Raw genomic sequence first — 19,494 nt, forward strand, 5'->3', positions numbered from 1 at the left:
AGCACTGGAAAATCTCAGCGGGTCTGGCACATCTGTAAGTCCAGATGACTCTTTATCAAAAGGTAAAAGGCATAGAAAGTAGGGGATATTTATACTGCAAGATGAGAGAATGAAAGATGAGTCATAGCCATAGAAATCAAGGGAAAAGACTGCAAAAAGCTGTCCACAAAGAGAGCAAAGGGTGTGAATGGCCAAATGGCACAGAAACTGTAAGCTGTGACAATGAAGGTGTTGGGCTGGGGGGTGGGGGTGGAAAAGATGGGATAGAGGTAGAATGTAGAAAAGGGAAAGTGGGGGGAGAAAGAGGTAAGGGAAGGGGGAATGAGGTAGGGGAAAGAGTGGGGGAGGGAGAGAAAAATGAAGACAATAAAGAAACAAAAAAAAAGGTAAAGAACAGTAAAAAATTAAAATAGAATGAAAACGAAGGGGGCAGAAGTGGGGTAGAGCAAATCATCTGATGTTGTTGAATTCGATGTTGAGACTGGAAGGCTATAAAAGTGCCTAACTGGAAGATGAGATGCTGTTCCTCCAGTTTGCACTGAGCTTCACTGGAACATTGCAGCAAGCCAAAGACAGGTATGTGGGCAGGATCATGTGTCAAAATGGCAAGGGACCAGAAGCTCAGGGTCCTGACTGTGCACAGACCAAAGGTGCTCAGCAAAGCAATCTTGGATGAAGCGATTGAATGAATGGAAAGTGACCAGTCATTGGGGCAACTGAGGCTGGAATCAAGGTCCCTGACAATTCACTGCAGGCAGAAGCAGCAAGAATTACAGACTGAATTGGAGCTGCTGTTGAGGGAAATAGGAGGCTACATACTCATGGGATGCTGAAAAAATTTGTAGGGACTGTCTTGGTTGTGACTGCCTTTTAATACACAGGTTTGTCGTACAACTGATCATTGTTTTCCTGTTAATTTATGTTTACTTCATTAAAGAGTAGTTAAAAAAAATAGTTTTGACTGATTGCTTTGTTGACTCTTGTAAAATTTATTCTGCTTGCTTAAAACTGTGGAATCTTGTCATTCTATCTAATAAACACCTTGGATTTCAAATTTTGTCTACTTGACAACACATGTTACAGGTTCCATACCAGATCATAACATCTCCTCCAATCTGCACAACCTTCCAAATTAACTATACTCCTTGAATTCTGACTCTGAGCATCTCTGATTTTAATCTCGCTACCACCATTGTCCATGCCTTCAGCTGTAGAGGCAATCAGCTCTGAAATTTTCACTCCCGAACCTCTCTGCACTAAAACAATACCACTTTAACTAAACTGCTGATCATCTGATCTAATATCTCTTTTAGTAGCTTGGTAGCAAACTTTGTTTGCTAACACTCACGTGAAGTGCCTTGGAACATTATATTAAATTAATGGTCTTATATAAATACAAGTTGTGGCTTACTGAATTGAACTAATCTATAAGTAGTACAAGTTTACCTGTTGAAATTACAAACATAGCTACAGGTCAAGTGAACTGGTGATCCATTCAGAGCCATTGCATTCTTGCTCAACTGCAAAACCTTTGACTGATGTACACATCTTGCCCAAGAAGCAAGAGGCACAAGGGCAAATATTTGCTGCAGTAATTCATGATGAACAACTATGTCATTTAATCAAATGACTCACCATAAACGAGAGAATAAAATGGTTGGCTACAAAACCACTGCCGGAACTCTACCACCTCACCCGAGATGGAATTGGAGAGGGTGAGGGTCCGACAACGGAAATCTCCGTTGACCTTGGGTGGGAATTTCCCGTTTCACCTGAGCAAGGCCATAAAATCCCACCCTATATCTCTGCAATCATATAGAATGTACGAAGCTTCAATTTTTTTTTCAAACATAGACAATTAGTAACTTAAACTCAAGGATAAATGACAATGAAAGGGAGACCAAAGCAAGAGTGAAAAGGAGACAGTTTTACAAAGGAAAATTTGAAGCATCTGTAGAACCAATAAGTATCTACTGCATCCAAAACTAAAAATAAGTATCAGTTTCTTAAAAAAAACTAAATTTCATGCAAAGAATGGTCAGCGATTTGGAAATGGAAAATTTTGTTACCAAAACTTAGTGTAGCAGAAATAGGAGACAGCAAAATTGCAACAGAAACATAATACTACCATGTCAATTCCGGATGCTCCTGAATAAAGTCTTATCTTTTTAGGAAGATTCAAATTGCTAGGCCAAGAAAAAGGGTCACTATTCCTATCCTTGTTGCAAATATACATTTTATGCATCAGCGTCAATTAATCTTTTGAACAACAACAAGCTTTCATAAAAAAATACAATTTCAGATAGGGAAAACCAGTGTAAGCAACACAAATGTAAATGACATGTATGCTATTAGAAAGGGAATTCAAATAAATGTCCACTGGTCCTTCAAGTTAATATTTAGTTTTATATATACACATCAATTATTGAGCTTTCTTAATCATAATTTGCAACTAAGTGAAAAAATCCAGTCCTCATCAAGTGGACTACATATACACAAAGAACAAAAGGACAAAGAAAATTACAGCACAGGAACAGGGCCTTCGGCCCTCCAAGCCTGCACCGGCCATGCTACCCGACTTAACTAAAAGCCTCTACCCTTTGAGGGACCATACCCTTCTATTCCCATCCTATTCATGTATTTGTCAAGATGCCCCTTAAAACTCACCATCATATCTGCTTCCACTACCTTCCCCAGCAACAAGTTTCAAGCATCCACCACCCTCTTTGTAAAAAATCTGCCTTGTACATCTCCTTTAAACTTTGCCCCTTGCACCTGTGCCCCCTAGTAACTGACTCTTCCAAACTGGGAAAAAGCTTCTGACTATCCACTCTGTCCGTGCCTCTCAATCTTGTAGATTTCTATCAGGTCACCCCTCAACCTCCATCTTCCAGTGAGAACAAAGTTTCTCCAACCTCTCCTCATAGCTGATGCCCTCCATACCAGGCAATGTCCTGGTAAATCTTTTCTGTTCCCTCTCCAAAGCCTCCTCATCCTTCTGGTAATGTGGCAACCAGAACTGAACTATATTCCAAGTGCGGCTTAACTAAGGTTCTATAAAGCTGCAAAATGGCTGGTCAATTTTTAAACTCAATGCCCAGGCCGATGAAGGCAAGCATGCCATATGCCTTCTTGACTCACTTCTCCACCCGCGTTGCCATTTTTAGTGATCTGTGTACCTGTACATCCAAATCCCTCTGCTATTGATTCTCAAGGGTTCTGCCATTTACTGTATATTTCCTATTCGTATTGGATCTTCCAAAATGCATTACATCACATTTGTCCAGATTAAACTCCATCTGCCACCTCTCCGCCCAAGTCTCCAACTGATCTACATCCTGCTGTATCATCTGACAGTCCTCACTGCTATCTGCAAATCTACCAACCTTTGTGTTGTCCGCAAACTTATTAATCAATTCCTCCAAATCATTTACATATGTTATAAACAGCAAAGTTCCGAGCACTGATCCCCGAAGAATGCCACTAGTCACAAGATCTAAATTTTTTTTTAAAACTTGATATGTAATGCTCAAATCATTTGATGCACTAAATAAAAAACTGAGTGAAGCACTAGAAATATATTGGGCCAAATTTTTCAGTAACTACAAAGCAATAGAAGTCACTGAAGTAAACTGCCAATAAAAATGGCATGGATTTCACTTTACAGATGCTAATTTGAATCTGCCTTTAAGTCAATACTGAAGTATTCATAGATGGCAAATCACAAACTACAATCCTTTAGTTTTTAATAAATTTTAGAAGGCAAAATTACAAGATGAAATATCAAACTTTAAAAAAATTGAAGCTATGAAACTTTTATCACAATGGAAAAAAATTAACAATCCACAATTTAAAAAAGTTTCCAGGCTCAAAATGGATCTTCGGCTATAGAGGTGAAAAGGGCAAGCTATTTCTAGGAAATTGTGATCTGTGGGGACTGATTAGAGCAGGGTTCACTACTAGTTTCCATTTTCAACTTTGCATGCATGGACAGCAGAAGTTGTCAGCTTCACAATTGCAATGATGGTGAATGCTGACATTTTTACAGTCACTACAGCTACAAATACCAAGTTTGATATTTCAGCTTTTAATGCATATGCGCCAATTATTTTGCTTTCTGTAAAATTTAGACAAAGGATAATCATGCATTTTAATTTTTGCTTACATTCTGTCAGGATAGGTTAATAGGATTGAGCTGCTTGATGGCACCTCAAAAAAAAGGTAATTTCTGGACAACAATTAAATCAACATAAACTGGGTGGCATGGCAGGACTAACAACAGGCAAAACAAGGTGTCAACTAGTGAAGTTGCAACACAGAACTACGGCATATTGAACAGCAGAAGCAGCATCTATTAGACAGAGCTAAGTGATCCCACAACCCAGGGATCAGATCTAAGCGTTGCAGTTCTGGCATATCCTGTAGCAAATTGTGGTAGATGATTAAACAACTAATTGAAGAAGGAAACTACACAAATATCGAATCCTCAATAATGGAAGAGCCCAGTACATCAGTGCAAAGACTGCCTTAATTTCAGTCAGAAATGCCAAATGAATGATCCATCTTGGCCTCCTCCTGAGGTCCCCAACATCACAGATACCAGTCGCCAACAAATTCAATTCCTTCCAAGAAAAAGCTCAAGGCACTGGACACTACAAAGAGTATGGGGCCCTGACAACATTCCAACCAGCAACACTGAAGATTTATGCTCCACAACTAACCACACCCCAAGCCAAGTTGTACCGGTTCAGCAACAATACTGGCATTCATTTGGCAATGTGACAAATTAGTCAGGTACGCTCAAGCTGAACAAAGTCAACCCAGTCAATTACCACCATTGGTTTAATCTTGACCATCAGCAAAGTAATGGAAAGTGTCATCTACAAGCAGCACTTAACAATACCTATTCACTGATGGGTTCCACTTGGGTCATTCAGCTCCTGACCTTCCAAGAGCCTTTGGCCTAAACATCGACATCAGAGCTGCACTCAAGGTGAACAACGACTGCCCTTAACATCAAAGCATTATTTGCCCACGTATGACATCAAGAAGCCCAAGCAAAGTTGAGTCAATGGGAATCAGGGAGGAGTCTCTGCAAGGTTAGAGTCATGCCTAACACAAAGAAAGATGGTTGTGATTGTTGGAAGTCTATCATCACAGGACAGCACTGCAGGTGTTTCTCAGGGTAGTGTCCTAGCACAACCATTTTCAGTTGCTTTAAATGACTTCCCCACTATAAAGTCAGAAGGACGTTCACTGGTGAAGACAATGTTCAGCACCAGTTGACACTCAAATAGTGAAGCAATATGCCCATACACAGCAAGATCTGGATAACGTCTGAGGATGAGCACCTAAATGGCAAATACCATCCATCCCACAGAAGTGCCATATAACAATCATCTTCAATGAAGAATCCAACCAACGCCCCTTGAATTTCAATGGCAATTTTGTTTTATTTATTACAGGATGAAGACATTGCTGGCCAGCCAGCATTTATTGCCCACCCCTTGTTGCCCTTCAAAAGGTGGCAAGCTGGCTGCTTTCTTGAACTGGTGCCAACTTGGAGATGTAGGTACACACAAGGTGCTGTTAGGGAGGGAATTCCAGGGTTTTGACCCAGCGACAGTGAAGGAGCTGAAATATATTTCCAAGTTAGTCCTGTGAGCGACTTGGAGGGAAGCTCCTAGTGGTGATGCTCCTAGTTATCTGCTGCTGTTATCCGTCTTGATGGTAGTGGTTGTGGGTTTGGAAGATGCTACTTAAAAAACCTTAATAGGTTCCTGCAATGCATCTTGTAGACGTTATACATGGCTGCAACTGTTCGATGATGGAGGGATTCAGTGTTTCTGGAAAGCACCGGGGAGTTAGCTGGTGAGTTACATGCTGCAGGATTCCTAGCCTTTGACCAAATTCAATTTCCCATGAAGTCTCATGGCTTCAGGTTAAACATGGGCAAGGAAACCTCTTACTGGTTAGCATGTACCATCTTCCTTTGGCTGATGAATCAGTATTCCTCCAGGTTGAATAACATTTGGAGGAAGCACTGAGGATGGCAAAGTCACAAAATGTACTCTGGATGGGAGATTTCAACGTCCACCACAGGAGTTGGGATGTCTTATTGAAGTTGTACAAAATGTTGGTAAGGCCATACTTGGAATACTGTGTACAGTTCTGGTCATCCTATTATAGAAACAATATTATTAAACTAGAAAGAGTGCAAAAAAGGTTTACTAAGATGCTACCAGGACTTGATGGGTTTGAGTTATAAGGAGAGGCTGGACAGACTGGGATGTTTTTCCCTGGAGCATAGGAGGCTGAGGGGTGATCATATAGTGGTCTATAAAATAATGAGGGGCATAGATCAGCTTGATAGTCAATATCTTTTCCCAAAGATAGGGGAGTCTAAAACTAGAGAGCTTAGGTTTAAGGTGAGAGGGGAGAGATACAGAAGTGTCCAGAGGAGCAATTTTTTCAGAGGGTAGTGAGTGTCTGGAACAAACTGCCAGAAGTAGTTGTAGAGGCAGGTATAATTGTCTTTTTTAAAGCATTTGGACAGTTACATGGGTAAGATGTGTATAGAGGGACATGGACTAGATAAGGGGTTAAAAAAAAAAAGAGCAGCATGGACAACTTGGCTTGAAGAGCCTGTTTCCATCCTGAAAATCTCTGACTCTAATAACCTGCTCAGTGACGCCCAGTTTGGGTTTCGCCAGGGTCACTCAGCTCCTGACCTCATTACAGCCTTGGTTCAAAGATGTACAAAAGAGTTGAATTCCAGGGGCGCGGTGAGAGTGACAACCCTTGAAATAAAGGTCGCATTCAACCGAGTGTGGCATCAAGGAGCCCTAGTGAAACTGGAATGTATGGGCATCAAGGGGGCAAACTCTCCGCTGGTTGGAATCATACCTGATACATAGGAAGATGGTTGTGGAGGGTCAATCATTTCAACTCCAGGGCATCTCTCCAGGACTCCCTCAGGATAATGTCCTATGCCCAACAATCTTCAGCTGCTTCATCAATAACCTTCCTTCCATCATAAGGTCAGAAGTGGAGATGTTCACTGATGATTGCACAATGTTGAGCACCATTAGTGACTCCTCAGGTACTGAAGCAGTCCATGTTCAACTGCAACAAAACCTGGACAATATCCAGGCTTGGGCTGATAAGTAGCAAGTAACATTTGCATCACACAAATGCCAGGCAATGACCATTACCAATAACAGACACTCTAACCACCACCCCTTGACATTCAATGGTGTAACCATCACTGACTCCCTCACTGTCAACATCCTTGGGGTTATCATTGACCAGAAACTTAACTGGACTTACCACATAAACATAGTGGCTACAAGAGCAGGTCAGAGGCTAGGAATATGGTGGAGAGTAACTCACCTCCTGAATCCCCAAAGCCTATCCACAAGGCACAAATCAGGAGTGTGATGGAATACTTCCCACTTATCTCAATGGGTGCAGCTCCAACAACACAAGAAGCTCGACACCATGCAGGACAAAGCAGCCCGCTTGACTGGCACCACATCTACAAACATTCAATCCCACCACCACTGACACACACTATCTACAAGATGCACTGCAGCAATTCAAACGTCCTTAGACAGCACCTTCCAAGCCCACAACCACTTCCATCTAGACAAGGAAGGGCAGCAGCTAAATGAGAACATCACCATTTGCAAGTTCCCTACCAAGCCACACACCATCCTGACTTGGAAATATATCACTGCTCCTTCACAGTCACTTGGTCAAAATCCTGGAATTCCTCCTCCAACAGCATTGTGGGTCAACCCACAGAACATGGACTGCAGCGATTCAAGACAGCTCGCCGCCACCTTCTCAAGGGCAACTAGGGATGGGCAATAAATGCTGGCCAGCCAGTGAAACCCACGTACCACAAATGATTAAAAAAAATTCTGATCAATGGTAACTCCCCAGGATTTTGATAGTGGGGAGTTCAGCAATGGCAATGCCATTAAATGTCAAGAGGCAACGGTTAGATTTGTCTCTTTTTGAAATTGGTCATTATTTGGTATTTGTGTAATCGAATGTTCCTTGCCACTTGTCATCCTAAGCCTGGTTGTTCAGGTCCTGTTACATTTGAACGTAGACTGCTTCAGTATCTGAGTCATCAAAAATGACATTGAATATTATATATCTATCAGTATCCCCACTTCTGACCATATATTGGAAAGAAAGTAACTGATGAAGCAGTTGAAGATGATTGGATCTAGGACACTACCTTGAGGAATTCCTGCTGTCACATCCTGAAGCTGAGATGATTGACATCAAACCACTGCAACCATCTTCATTGCCACACTGAATTACCCCATTGCCTGCGAGATACCATCGATCTGGTACTGAACTGGACTAGCCAAATAAACACAGTAGCTACAACAGCAGGTCAGAGGCTGGGAACTTACAGTAAGTAACTTGCCTTCTGACTCTCAAAGGCCTGTCCGCCATCCACAAGGAACAAGACAGGAGTGTGATGGAATACTCTCTACTTGTGTGTATCAACACAGCTTCAACATCACTCAAGAAGCTTGGCACCATTCAGGATAAAGCAACCCATTTGACTGGCACCCCATCCATCACCTTCAATATTCATCCCTTCCTGCAATGATGCAAAAGCAGCAGTGTGTACCACCTATAAGATGCACTGTGGCAATGCTACCACCTAGAAGAACAGCAACAGACAAGACCACCACAATCTGCAACACCACCCCCCCCCCACTTAGTCATGCATCATCCAAATTGGAACTAACTCACCATTTTCCTTCCTAACAGCACTGTGTATTTACCTACACCACAGGGACTGCAGCAGTTCAAGCTCACTACCACATCTTCTCAAGGGTAATTAGGGATGGGCAATAAATGCTGGCCTAGTCTGTGATGCCCACATCCCAGTAGCTATACACGTTGCATTTAAGAACATAAGAACATAAGAAATAGGAGCAGGAGTAGGCCATCTAGCCCTTCGAGCCTGCCCCGCCATTCAATAAGATCATGGCTGATCTGTTGTGGCTCAGTTCCACTTTCCCGCCCTCTCCCCATAACCCTTAATCCCCTCTCTTATCAAGAACCCATCAACCCGCTTCTTAAAAATATTTAGCGAGGCAGCCTCCACCACTTCAACGAGCAGAGAATTCCAGAGATTCACCACCCTTTGAGTGAAGAAGTTCCTCCTCAACTCCGTTCTAAACCGCCTCCCCTTTATCTTGAGGCTGTGCCCCCTAGTCCTACTGTCTTTTTTGAGTGGGAAGAGTCTCTCCACCTCTATCCTATCCATCCCATTCATCATCTTATACGTCTCAATGAGATCTCCCCTCATTCTTCTAAACTCTAACGAGTACAAGCCTAGTTTATTCAGCCTCTCCTCATAGCTCAATCCCCTCAACTCCGGTATCAGCCTAGTAAACCTCCTCTGCACTCCCTCCAGGGCCAAAATATCCTTGCGCAGGTGCGGCGCCCAAAACTGCACACAGTACTCCAGCTGCGGCCTCACCAATGCCCTATACAGCTGCAGCAAGACCTCCCTACTTTTATATTCAATCCCCCTCGCTATGAAGGCCAGCATCCCATTCGCCTTCCTGACCACCTGCTGCACCTGCAAGCTGGGTTTTTGCGACTCATGCACAAGGACCCCGAGGTCCCTCTGCACCGTCGCCTGCTGCAGTTTTTCGCCACGTAAGTAATAGTCCTTCCTACCAAAGTGGACCACCTCACACTTGCCAACATTAAATTCCATTTGCCATTTCCTGGCCCATTCGCCCAGCCTATCTAGATCCTTCTGCAGACTCTCCACACCCTCCGCACAATTTGTCTTTCCCCCAATCTTGGTGTCATCAGCAAATTTCGACACCCTGCACTCGGTTCCCTCCTCCAGATCATCTATATAAATGGTAAATAGCTGAGGCCCCAGCACCGACCCCTGGGGCACCCCACTAGTCACCAACCGCCAATCCGAATAGCACCCATTGACCCCCACTCTCTGCCTCCTATTTGACAACCAATCCTCTATCCACGCTAACACCCTACCCCCAACTCCATGTCCCCTGACCTTCTGCAATAACCTCTTGTGAGGTACCTTGTCAAACGCCTTCTGAAAATCCAGAAAGACCACATCCACCGGCTCTCCTCTATCCACTGCCCTAGACACATCCTCATAGAACTCCAGTAAATTTGTCAGACACGACTTCCCTTTAATGAAACCGTGTTGCGTCCGCCCTATCAAGCAATTCCCTTCAAGATGCCTCGCAATTTCCTCCTTAATGACGGATTCTAACATTTTACCTACCACAGACGTTAAACTAACCGGCCTATAATTCCCCGCCTTTTGCCTGGCACCCTTCTTAAACAACGGCGTAACATTTCATAACCTCAATTCAGTTCTGTTCAAATACTAGGACAACAAATTTAACAGGACATGTTGTATTAATCTATGATTTATTACCCTGCAGATGACAATATGCAAGTTGACCTGGTGCATAAAATAACCCTATTTAAAAAAGGTGCCACAATTGATGGTTAGGCCTGCACTGTACAAAACAAATCTCTTGCCAGGAAAGTTAGCAATGGGTTAACTTTGTAAGATGGGACAGACTTCATGCGTTAATGGTATATTCATGGCTTTTGTGTTTAATAACGAGAGTGAAGAATTACTACTATTGCTGAAAAACCGAACACTCAATTGTGCAACTTAGGGAAAGGTCAAGTAAACTGAGGAAATCACAGAGTTAAGAATTAAAAAAGTAGAAGTGGAAAGCTGCTTCATGAAAAGGTCAGGTTGAAATTTTTAAAACAGATAGTAAAACCATAAGTAAACGGAGTTGAGGTATAGATCAGCCTGGATGGAACGGAATGATCGACAAGTTTGAGGACTGAATGATGTAGTCCTGTCCCTGTGTTTCCATGAGGTTTAAAAACTGAATTTTCCTATGAAAGAAATAAACAGGAAAAAAATACAAGTCATGGTTTAATATTTTGATTGTAAAATTAAACAAGGTCAAACTAAATCAAAATTCTTCCAACACAATCTGATAAATTTATCTGAAACAAATCAATTTTGTAAGATTCCACATTTATTTCTGAAAATTTTGTACATTGAGAGGACGATAACACTAACACAAATGCAATTACCAGCTTCAATGCTGTGGCTAGGAGAATGGAGTCTATCACCATGTCAACAGCACAGCAGAATGAAAGTGAGCATGAGAAGATTTTAAATAATGAGGAGGTTTTCTTCCTACATATATAAAGATGGTCCAATGTACTCCAGTTCAGTTTGTTAATCAAGTTGAAGGTATGCAATATTAAAATAACAGTTATTAAAAAAAGGTGCAGTTTATTACCGAACTGGAAATGGTAAAGTAGAAAGTTAATGATCAGTTTTCCCATTTGTAAATACACGGGATCAATAAAATCAATTCTACCAATTAGGACTAGTTTCTTAGACACACGTATCAATACTGCAGTAAGATTAGCGTATACATATTTATTTAAATTCTTACCCAAATACTAATGTGCCATCCTTCTTAATCCCAAATTGTGCGTTCTGAATTCCCTTTCCATCTTGCACCAGTTTTCCATCACTCACAACTGTACCCAAGCAACGTCCTGTGTTCATGCCAAAAAATCCACCGTTTTGAGCCACCAAACACTTCTTGGATTTTATAGTTTCCTGTACTGTTGCTTTGTAAGACTGACTGCATCCGCCTGGTTTTAGTGGTTCCAAAACTGAGACAGTTCTCAATGGATTATTCACAAAAGTGACGTGCCCAGTGACAGTTTTATGCTTGCCTTCATCAGTGGGAAAGTTTGAAACAAATATAGTAGTTTTAGCTATAGGAAGGTCTGTGGATTTATCAGCAGGCCAGGTTTCATGTGTCACATTTCCAAAAATAATTGGCTGACAATCTCTGACATATCTGTGAGTATGCTGAGATCCATGCTCCAAAGGGTAATATGGAAACAGATCATTTAAAGAGGTCCTGCAAAAGGAGTATATAAAAATGTCAAAAACATAAAAAGGAACAAAAATCTAAAACTGAGTGAAGAGATAAAGAGCAAGAGATAAATACTACAACCTAATTCTAAATAATAGTTTCAAAATAATATTTAGTATATAATGAAGGGAGTTTTGATACCCTAGGGTGGGTAGGAGCAGGGTCAAAACCTTTTACAATTAGAAACCTGCCAACTTCCAATTTTAACTAGAGGCAGGCAACACTGGGGGCAGGTTGGTCATTAAAATATTGGAAAGGATGCTGCACCCCTCCATTCCAACGACTTATTTTTCATTTGCATGGACTATTGAAAGTTTGCTACACCCTGGTGGATATAGGTGAAACTGTTATGTAAAATTTTGACTCAATTTACAGCAAAACTAAAAGAGGTTGCGCTGAGATTGTTTGCAAACAGTTCCCTAATGACCGTGCATTTATTAAACCTTGAAAAATAAATAATATGAATGGTAATCAATTATTGGAATTCAGTGTGCAAAGTACTATTGTTTAATTTGAATGTCTATATAATTCAGGCATAATTTAAAGTCATTTCAAGTGGTGCTTAAAAGCCAACCGCGCTATGATGAGCGGCATGATCTAACTCCTCATCTCATTATACTCTTGGCTTCTCAGCCTTTTGGCTAAGACCAAGTCTAGTATTGATGTGCTGTACTTGGTTGAAGACATTAGGTTACATTTTAGCTTCATCTGAAGCAATTTTTAAAAGCAGCATCTCGGTCTTTTGGCTAAGATACAAATGAGATCAAGCACTGGAGGAAGTGCAATGCTAACTCCAATGAGCTTGGATCATGTAGATCAAGCCCATGACAGGAGGTGAGGGCCCTGTCTTGTCAGCTTGGATTGGGAACATCTTACTTGTTGAGACTCTGAACTGGACTTGATTTGATTGAATCGGATTAAAAAAATACAATGGCTTCTCTCGCTTCTTGGCCTTTTCGCTAAGATTAAGTGTAATATTGACATGCTGTACTTGGTTGAAGTCATAACGTTACATTGTAGCTTCATTTGAAACAATTTTTAAAAGCAGCATCTCGTCCTTTTGGCTAAGATGCAAATGAGATCAAGCCTTGGAGGAGGTGAAATGCTAACTCCAATCAGCTTGGATCAATAGATCAAGCCCAAGACAGGAAGTGAGAGCCCTATCTTGTCAGCTTGGATCGGGAATGTCTTACTTGATGAGACTCCAAATTGGACTTGATTGGATTGAAGGCTTCTCGGCCTTTTGGCTAAGATCAAGTGTAGTTTTGCTTTGCTGCACTTGAAGTCATGAGGTTACACTGAGGCTTCACTTGAAGCAATCTTTTTAAAGCGACATCTAGGCCTTTTGTCTAAGATGCAAATGAGATCAAGCCTTGGATGAGGTGCAATGCCTGCTCCAATCAGCTTGGATCGCGTAGATCAAGCCCAAGACAGGCTAGCTGCTTCCTGTCATGTCAGCATGGATCTGGAATGTCTTACTTGATGAGACTTTGAATTGGACTTTGATTGGATTGAATTGGATATAAATAAAAAACTATGGCTTCAGAAATGAAAATCAAACCTGGTATTATTATACAATTGGTTCAGTTGCTCAGACACCATTACACAGAAAAATTGTGTTAATTAGCTTGCAATCACAATAACAGGAAATTGTAATCAGTTAGCATTGGTGCACTCTACCACTGACTATTACGTAATTTTTTCAAATTAACACATTGGTTTGGCTGAAGTACTGAATGATCTACAGCGTCTTTCAATACATTATTCATCATTAAATCTCAAGCTCATAAAATCAAGTGTCTAAAGTTGTGGGTAATTTCTTATGTACACACATATGGATACCTACAATCACAAGAACTGTTACAGCACAGAAGAAAGCCACTTGGCCCACTGAATTAGCCTTAGCTCTCTGAAGGAGTCATTTACCTAGTGCTGCTCACCATAGCCCTGCCCATTCTTCCTTATTAGATGATAATCCACTTTCTTCTTAATGCCTTGACTGCCCGTCTCCATTACATGCAGACAGTGCATTCTCAATCCCAACCACACTGCATAAAAAGTTTCTCATGTCGTCTTTGTTTTTTTGGCAATTATCTTAAATCTGTGCCCTCTTGTTCTTGAGCCTTCTGCCAAAAGGAAAGATTTTTCCATATTTTCTGTGTCCAGATTCCTCGCTATTTTGAAGCTATCAAATTTTCTCAGCCTTCTCCCTTCCAAGAGCCTTAATTTCTTCAATCTATTTACATAACCAAAGTTCCTCATTGTTGGAATTATCTTTCCTTTAAATTTGTTATCACACTTGACTTTATTAGTTGGCCATGGAGGATACATTATTTTCGTAGAATCCCTACAGTGCAGAAAGAGACCATTCGGCCCACTGAGCCTGCACCGACAACGATCCCACCCAGGCCCTATCCCTGTAATCCCATATATTGACCCTGCTAATCCCCCTGACACTAATGGACAATTTCGTATTGGCCAATCCACCTAACTTGCATACTTTTGGAGTGAGGTCGGAGACCGGTGCACCCGGAGGAAACCCTTGCAGACATGGGGAGAATGTGCACACAGAATGACCAAAGCTGGGAATCGAACTTGGGTCCCTGGTGCTGAGGCAACAGTGCTAACCACTGTGCTGCCTCTTGTAGAGGCTTTCTTTCTCAATGGATATATTGAAGAGCAGTCTATGCAAATTGGGGTTAAAATTAAGACAGTCACTCATAAATGCAATAAGGAACTTAGAAGAAACTTTATCCTGATTGTAGTTAGCATGTGCAAATATGGTCATAAGTTGAGCCAAATAGCATGGCCAAACTAGATAAGCCTACAAGGAAGAAAGACAAATAAGATATGTTGGTGTTAATTTCAAAATAAGTGAAATACATTGATATGGACCAGTTAGGCTATTTTGGCACTACTGTCCCACATTTTGATACATTAATGTTCTGAAAAATGCATTGCAATAATCTGTGCCCCCACCCACACCTTGCTGCCTTTGTTTTTTTTAAAAAGACAATCAATGCCTGAAAAACAGCATTTCTTCCAGTTGCTCACCATTACAGTTATAGTTGACATTGCTCGCTTTAGATGTAACCACATTTCATATATTCCATTAAGACCATTTGTCGTTTGAGGTGCTGACAAATAATTTGTTTCAGAATTTATGTACACTGTTACAGTTCTGAATTCAGTATTCATTCCTATAAGCAATCACATATCAACCCAAGCCCCGTAATTCCTATGTGCTTTTGCAGCCTATCAGATAACCATATTTTTTATTCCTTAATCCACTGCCAAATAAGATTTAACTGTCTGCTCAAGCCCTTTTGCAATTTAGAACTAATTTACTTAAATACATTTATTTTAAACCTAAAACTCTTTGATCTGCCAAATGGCACCTATTCTACATATGATGCCAGAAATTGTTATGCCCCTTTTTCTCTACTTACATCCACAGAAAAAAATGCTGTTTCCATCATCAGACTCATATTCTAATTGACCAAAAATTAAAACTCTATTTGTGTAACAAATGGGTTAACAGCAGCACAGAATCAGATTGAGGCATATTACGCATAAATCTGTTCCAAACAAGTAGAAAACATATTGTCATATAATTTATTCAGGCTAAAGCATGAAATTTACTTGCTTGATTTTTAACTACATAGAAATAATAGATTATCAGTAAATTGCTGTACAGAAGTAAAAGGAAAAGAAAACTTCCCAGATTATTAATGTTTGATGATATCATGGGTGCATTTCTACCCAGGTAAATGAATTGCTGCCTGACACAGCAACAATCAAGACAAAAGAGCTTCAAGATAGGGAAAGTTGGCAATACATACACTACTTCACATAAGCCTTTGATACTCCAGATTTAACAGTTTTTTTTTACACAACTTTTCTTTGAAGAAACCCCAAATTTTGTTCTCAACAGCCATGTAATTGAAGTATTAATTCCTAGCACACAGGCAGCAGACTTACTATGATCACAGTCGTGGATGTCACTTGTGGCTTTGAGAAGCCGCAGCACTCTGGGGAATGGGGTCTGCAGCAGAGACAGATGAACTCAATCTTAGTGACAAAGAAATTCATGAGCTCCTCACATTGAGAGAACAGAGTTCTTGGTACTCTGAGGTGTGTCTTTCTTTCTTGAACTGGGCATGGGACTTGCTTCATAGACACGCTGGGTTATCTGTTTTAACACTTGTTCACTTGGGTTACAACTAAACCATCAACAAGAATTTATCTTTAACAAGTTACATTGCATTTCTGCATTTTTTTTTGCAACTACAGATTCTAGCCAACTCCAACTCTTCCCCTACCCAAGTCACAGTCCAGGGGATTCAATTGCCCTCAGTCCTCGGAAAATATCCTGGAGATACAAGGCTTTCTTGTGTATTTGGCAGGACATCTCATCTGCAGAATTGGACAACTCTTGCTTCTCAGTTGACAGCTATGATGCTATAGTCTTGGTTACAGGATCACTGGACATAAACGAAAACAGAGACTTTCAACAAAGACTGATCCAAGAGACAAGAATGGACCCATAGACTCTTTGGGACTAGAAATGAACTCAGGACACCAAGAACTAGTTGCTTCCTTAAAGCACACAGAAATAAAGGTTCTAAAGAGGAATGATCAACAGCTTATGGGAAGTTGGTCACTACTGTATCGATAACTGAAAAAGCATTGAAGACATGAGATTTCAATGTCTCTGGATGTATCTGTAAGACTGTCAGAAGATGACTTTCCAGTGGTATTTCAGGAAGACAGATTGTTTCTTTAGCAGTAGTAAAATAGGTTGACAAGGCGATGGGTAGGGTGCAGAATATGAGAACAGATTAATAAATGAAGGAATGATGATAGGAGAGAAGAACCTAGAAGAGGCAGAGAGAAACAAGATGGTGGGAGAAAAACAACAGGAAATAAGAATAACGGGCTTGAGAATTGATAAATTTATAGCAACTAGTAAAGAAATCAATCATAAATTACATTTCGATGATACATGTAAACAGTGTAGATAGAAGCACAAAATTAGAAAGAGATAATAGATTAATTAATTGAATAGAAAAAACAATAGCAAATCGACTTCAATGTGAGATGATCCACTTTGGGCCTAAAAACGTTAAATCAGTGTACCTGTTAAATCAGTCTAAAGCTAGAAAGTGCAGGTCCAGTGACTTAAGGTTTAAGTACACAGATTAAAATGCCATGGATACGTACAAAAATAGTCAAAAATTAAGTGCTGGGCTTTATATCTAGAAGCTTAAAAACAAGGTGATAATTAAGCCATCACCATCCAAAGTCCTATTAAACCACATTTGAAATACCGTGCTCAGCTCTGAGCACCACATCTTTGGAATGATATATTGGAAGTAATGTACTGCAGCTTTATCAGAATACCCAATCGCAAGAATTAAGTTACAAGGACAGATTACAAGGAATTTTAATCTCTGGAATTTGGATGGTTAATGGATGAGTTAGTTGAAATTTAGATAGAAAGGGACTATTTCCATTGTTTGAGGGTTTTAGCCTAGGAGTTTAAGCCAGATCTTTCAGAAAAGATACAAGAAAAGAATCTCAAATTGTATATAGTGTCAGAAATTTACACCATCAGTTGATTCTTGGTGAACTGTTAATTAGATGAGAATGCTTAAAATTTTATAATCCAAAGGGGCACAGGGCAAAGGTGAATTAAGTGACAAACATGTTCAAGTGGCTAAATGACCCACTTCTGCTTCTACGTTGTTATTTCTGTAATGACTTTCACAACCACATATTATAAAACCAATTAAATACCTTAAATATAATCACTATTCTAATATATGCAAATATAGCAGAAATTTGTCACACATCATGACCGCACAGACAACAACTTATTGACGTTGGTCCTGATTACCAAGCCTTCACCTCAGGCATTTTACCTTCCCTATCCCAAACATACCAGACAATAGCCACAAGCCAGCCATTATCAAACCTGCAATTAGTCAGAATTTCTTGTCAGGTGCTAACTCATCATGTCTAGGCTTAGTACTTCTAAAAAAAAATCATAGGATCAAGCATCAGGGGCAGTACATTAGCACAGTGGTTAGCACTGCTGCCTCATAGCTCCAGGGACCCGGGTTCAATTCCCAGCTTGGGTCACTGTGTGCCGAGTTTGCATGTTCTCCCCGCATCAGCATGGGTTTCCTCTGGGTGCTTCAGTTTCTTCCCACAGTCCAAAGATGCGCTGGCTAGATGTATTGGCTGTGCTAAATTCTCTCTCACTGTATCCGAACAGACACCAGAGTGTGGCAAATAGGGGATTTTCACAATAACTTCATTGCAGTGTTAGTGTGACCCTACTTGTGACTAATAAACAAACTTTAATTTTTAACAATGGCTATTCTTGTCAGTTTGGATCTTGTATGTCTTTTGTGGGGACCATGAATTGGATCCAATTTGAATTGATTTTTGGAATGGTAGATCCACTAGCTGGGTATAACAATATTGACACAATCTCTAGGTATTACCTACCAGTAATTAAAGAACATTACAACACAGGAACAGGCCCTTCAGCCCACCAAGTCTGTACCAACACAGATGCCTCTCTAAAGTACTGTTTCCTGAAGTTTCCCCATTAGTGATACAACATACACATTTGCACTTTTGGCGTGGAGGATTGCAGAGTCATTGTGCCAACAAACCAGATGCCCCAACAAGTCCTATTTGTTCAGGCTTATTGCCTTAAGAATTACAATCATAATTTTTTCCCAATCCAGGCCCTCACTTGAGAAAATTTAGGGAAGTTTGTACATGTCCAAAACACGCGTTGGTTAGGTGCATTTACCATGCTAAATTCTCCCTCAGTGTACCCGAGCAAGTGCGGGAGCGTGATGACTAGGGTATTTTCACAGTAGCTTCATTGCAGTGTGAATGTAAGCCTTCTTTTGACACGAAATAAATGGAACTTCAAACTTCATCCTTCCGGCAACTTCAGCCACAATTTGCGGCGCTAGGCTCGGATTTGAGCACTTCACTTTCCGAAACTTAGAGCTAACAACATAAAGGGAAAGGTGGAGAAGCACCTACCCGCCACTGGTCGGGAAGAGCAAGAGGACCCGGGCAGCCAGATCCAGGCACCAGCTGTGCAGCGGGGGCCGCACGCGGCAGCAGTTACCAACCGCCATTCACACGCCCCACGCTCACATGATACAATTTGGCCGTTGTCGACTGACAGCGTCGCCCCGCCTCTTGCTTGTGGTCACATGATCTTATCAGCTCCTCCGTCAAATTAACATAAGAGGGAAAAAAAAACCTCCATCAATAACTCGACACAATCCGACCTACTAAACGATGTTTCACTGTGGCAAACTGGAGTTGGGCGCATGGATAAGGGCGTGGGAAATGGCTTTTAAAATTGGTTGTTACCCGGAAGGAATGAGCAAAGGACCGGTGTGGTTGGTAAGGGACCGTATTCATTGTTGCACTAGCGCTG

General features: G+C 41.0%; 1 protein-coding gene across 2 annotated transcripts in view; it reads right to left on the reverse strand.

Annotated features, from left to right (window-relative positions):
- The window catches only part of nagpa (N-acetylglucosamine-1-phosphodiester alpha-N-acetylglucosaminidase), a 62,200-nt gene extending 42,775 nt beyond the window's left edge, over positions 1-19,425 (reverse strand). Inside the window, exons 1-2 of one of the 2 annotated variants that reach the window (XM_080194440.1) lie at positions 19,089-19,425; positions 11,523-12,002 (exon numbers count right to left, since the gene is read on the reverse strand). In XM_080194440.1, the coding sequence (XP_080050566.1) occupies positions 11,523-12,002; positions 19,089-19,186 (578 nt within the window). In that variant the 5' untranslated portion in view covers positions 19,187-19,425. The remainder of the gene's footprint in view (positions 1-11,522; positions 12,003-19,088) is intronic. The other variant, XM_080194442.1, reaches the window with a different exon arrangement.
- Positions 19,426-19,494: the final 69 nt, after the last annotated feature.

The sequence above is a fragment of the Carcharhinus amblyrhynchos genome, chromosome 8 (genome assembly GCF_965287045.1).
Source record: "Carcharhinus amblyrhynchos chromosome 8, sCarAmb.v2.hapA, whole genome shotgun sequence".
NCBI lineage: Eukaryota > Metazoa > Chordata > Chondrichthyes > Carcharhiniformes > Carcharhinidae > Carcharhinus > Carcharhinus amblyrhynchos.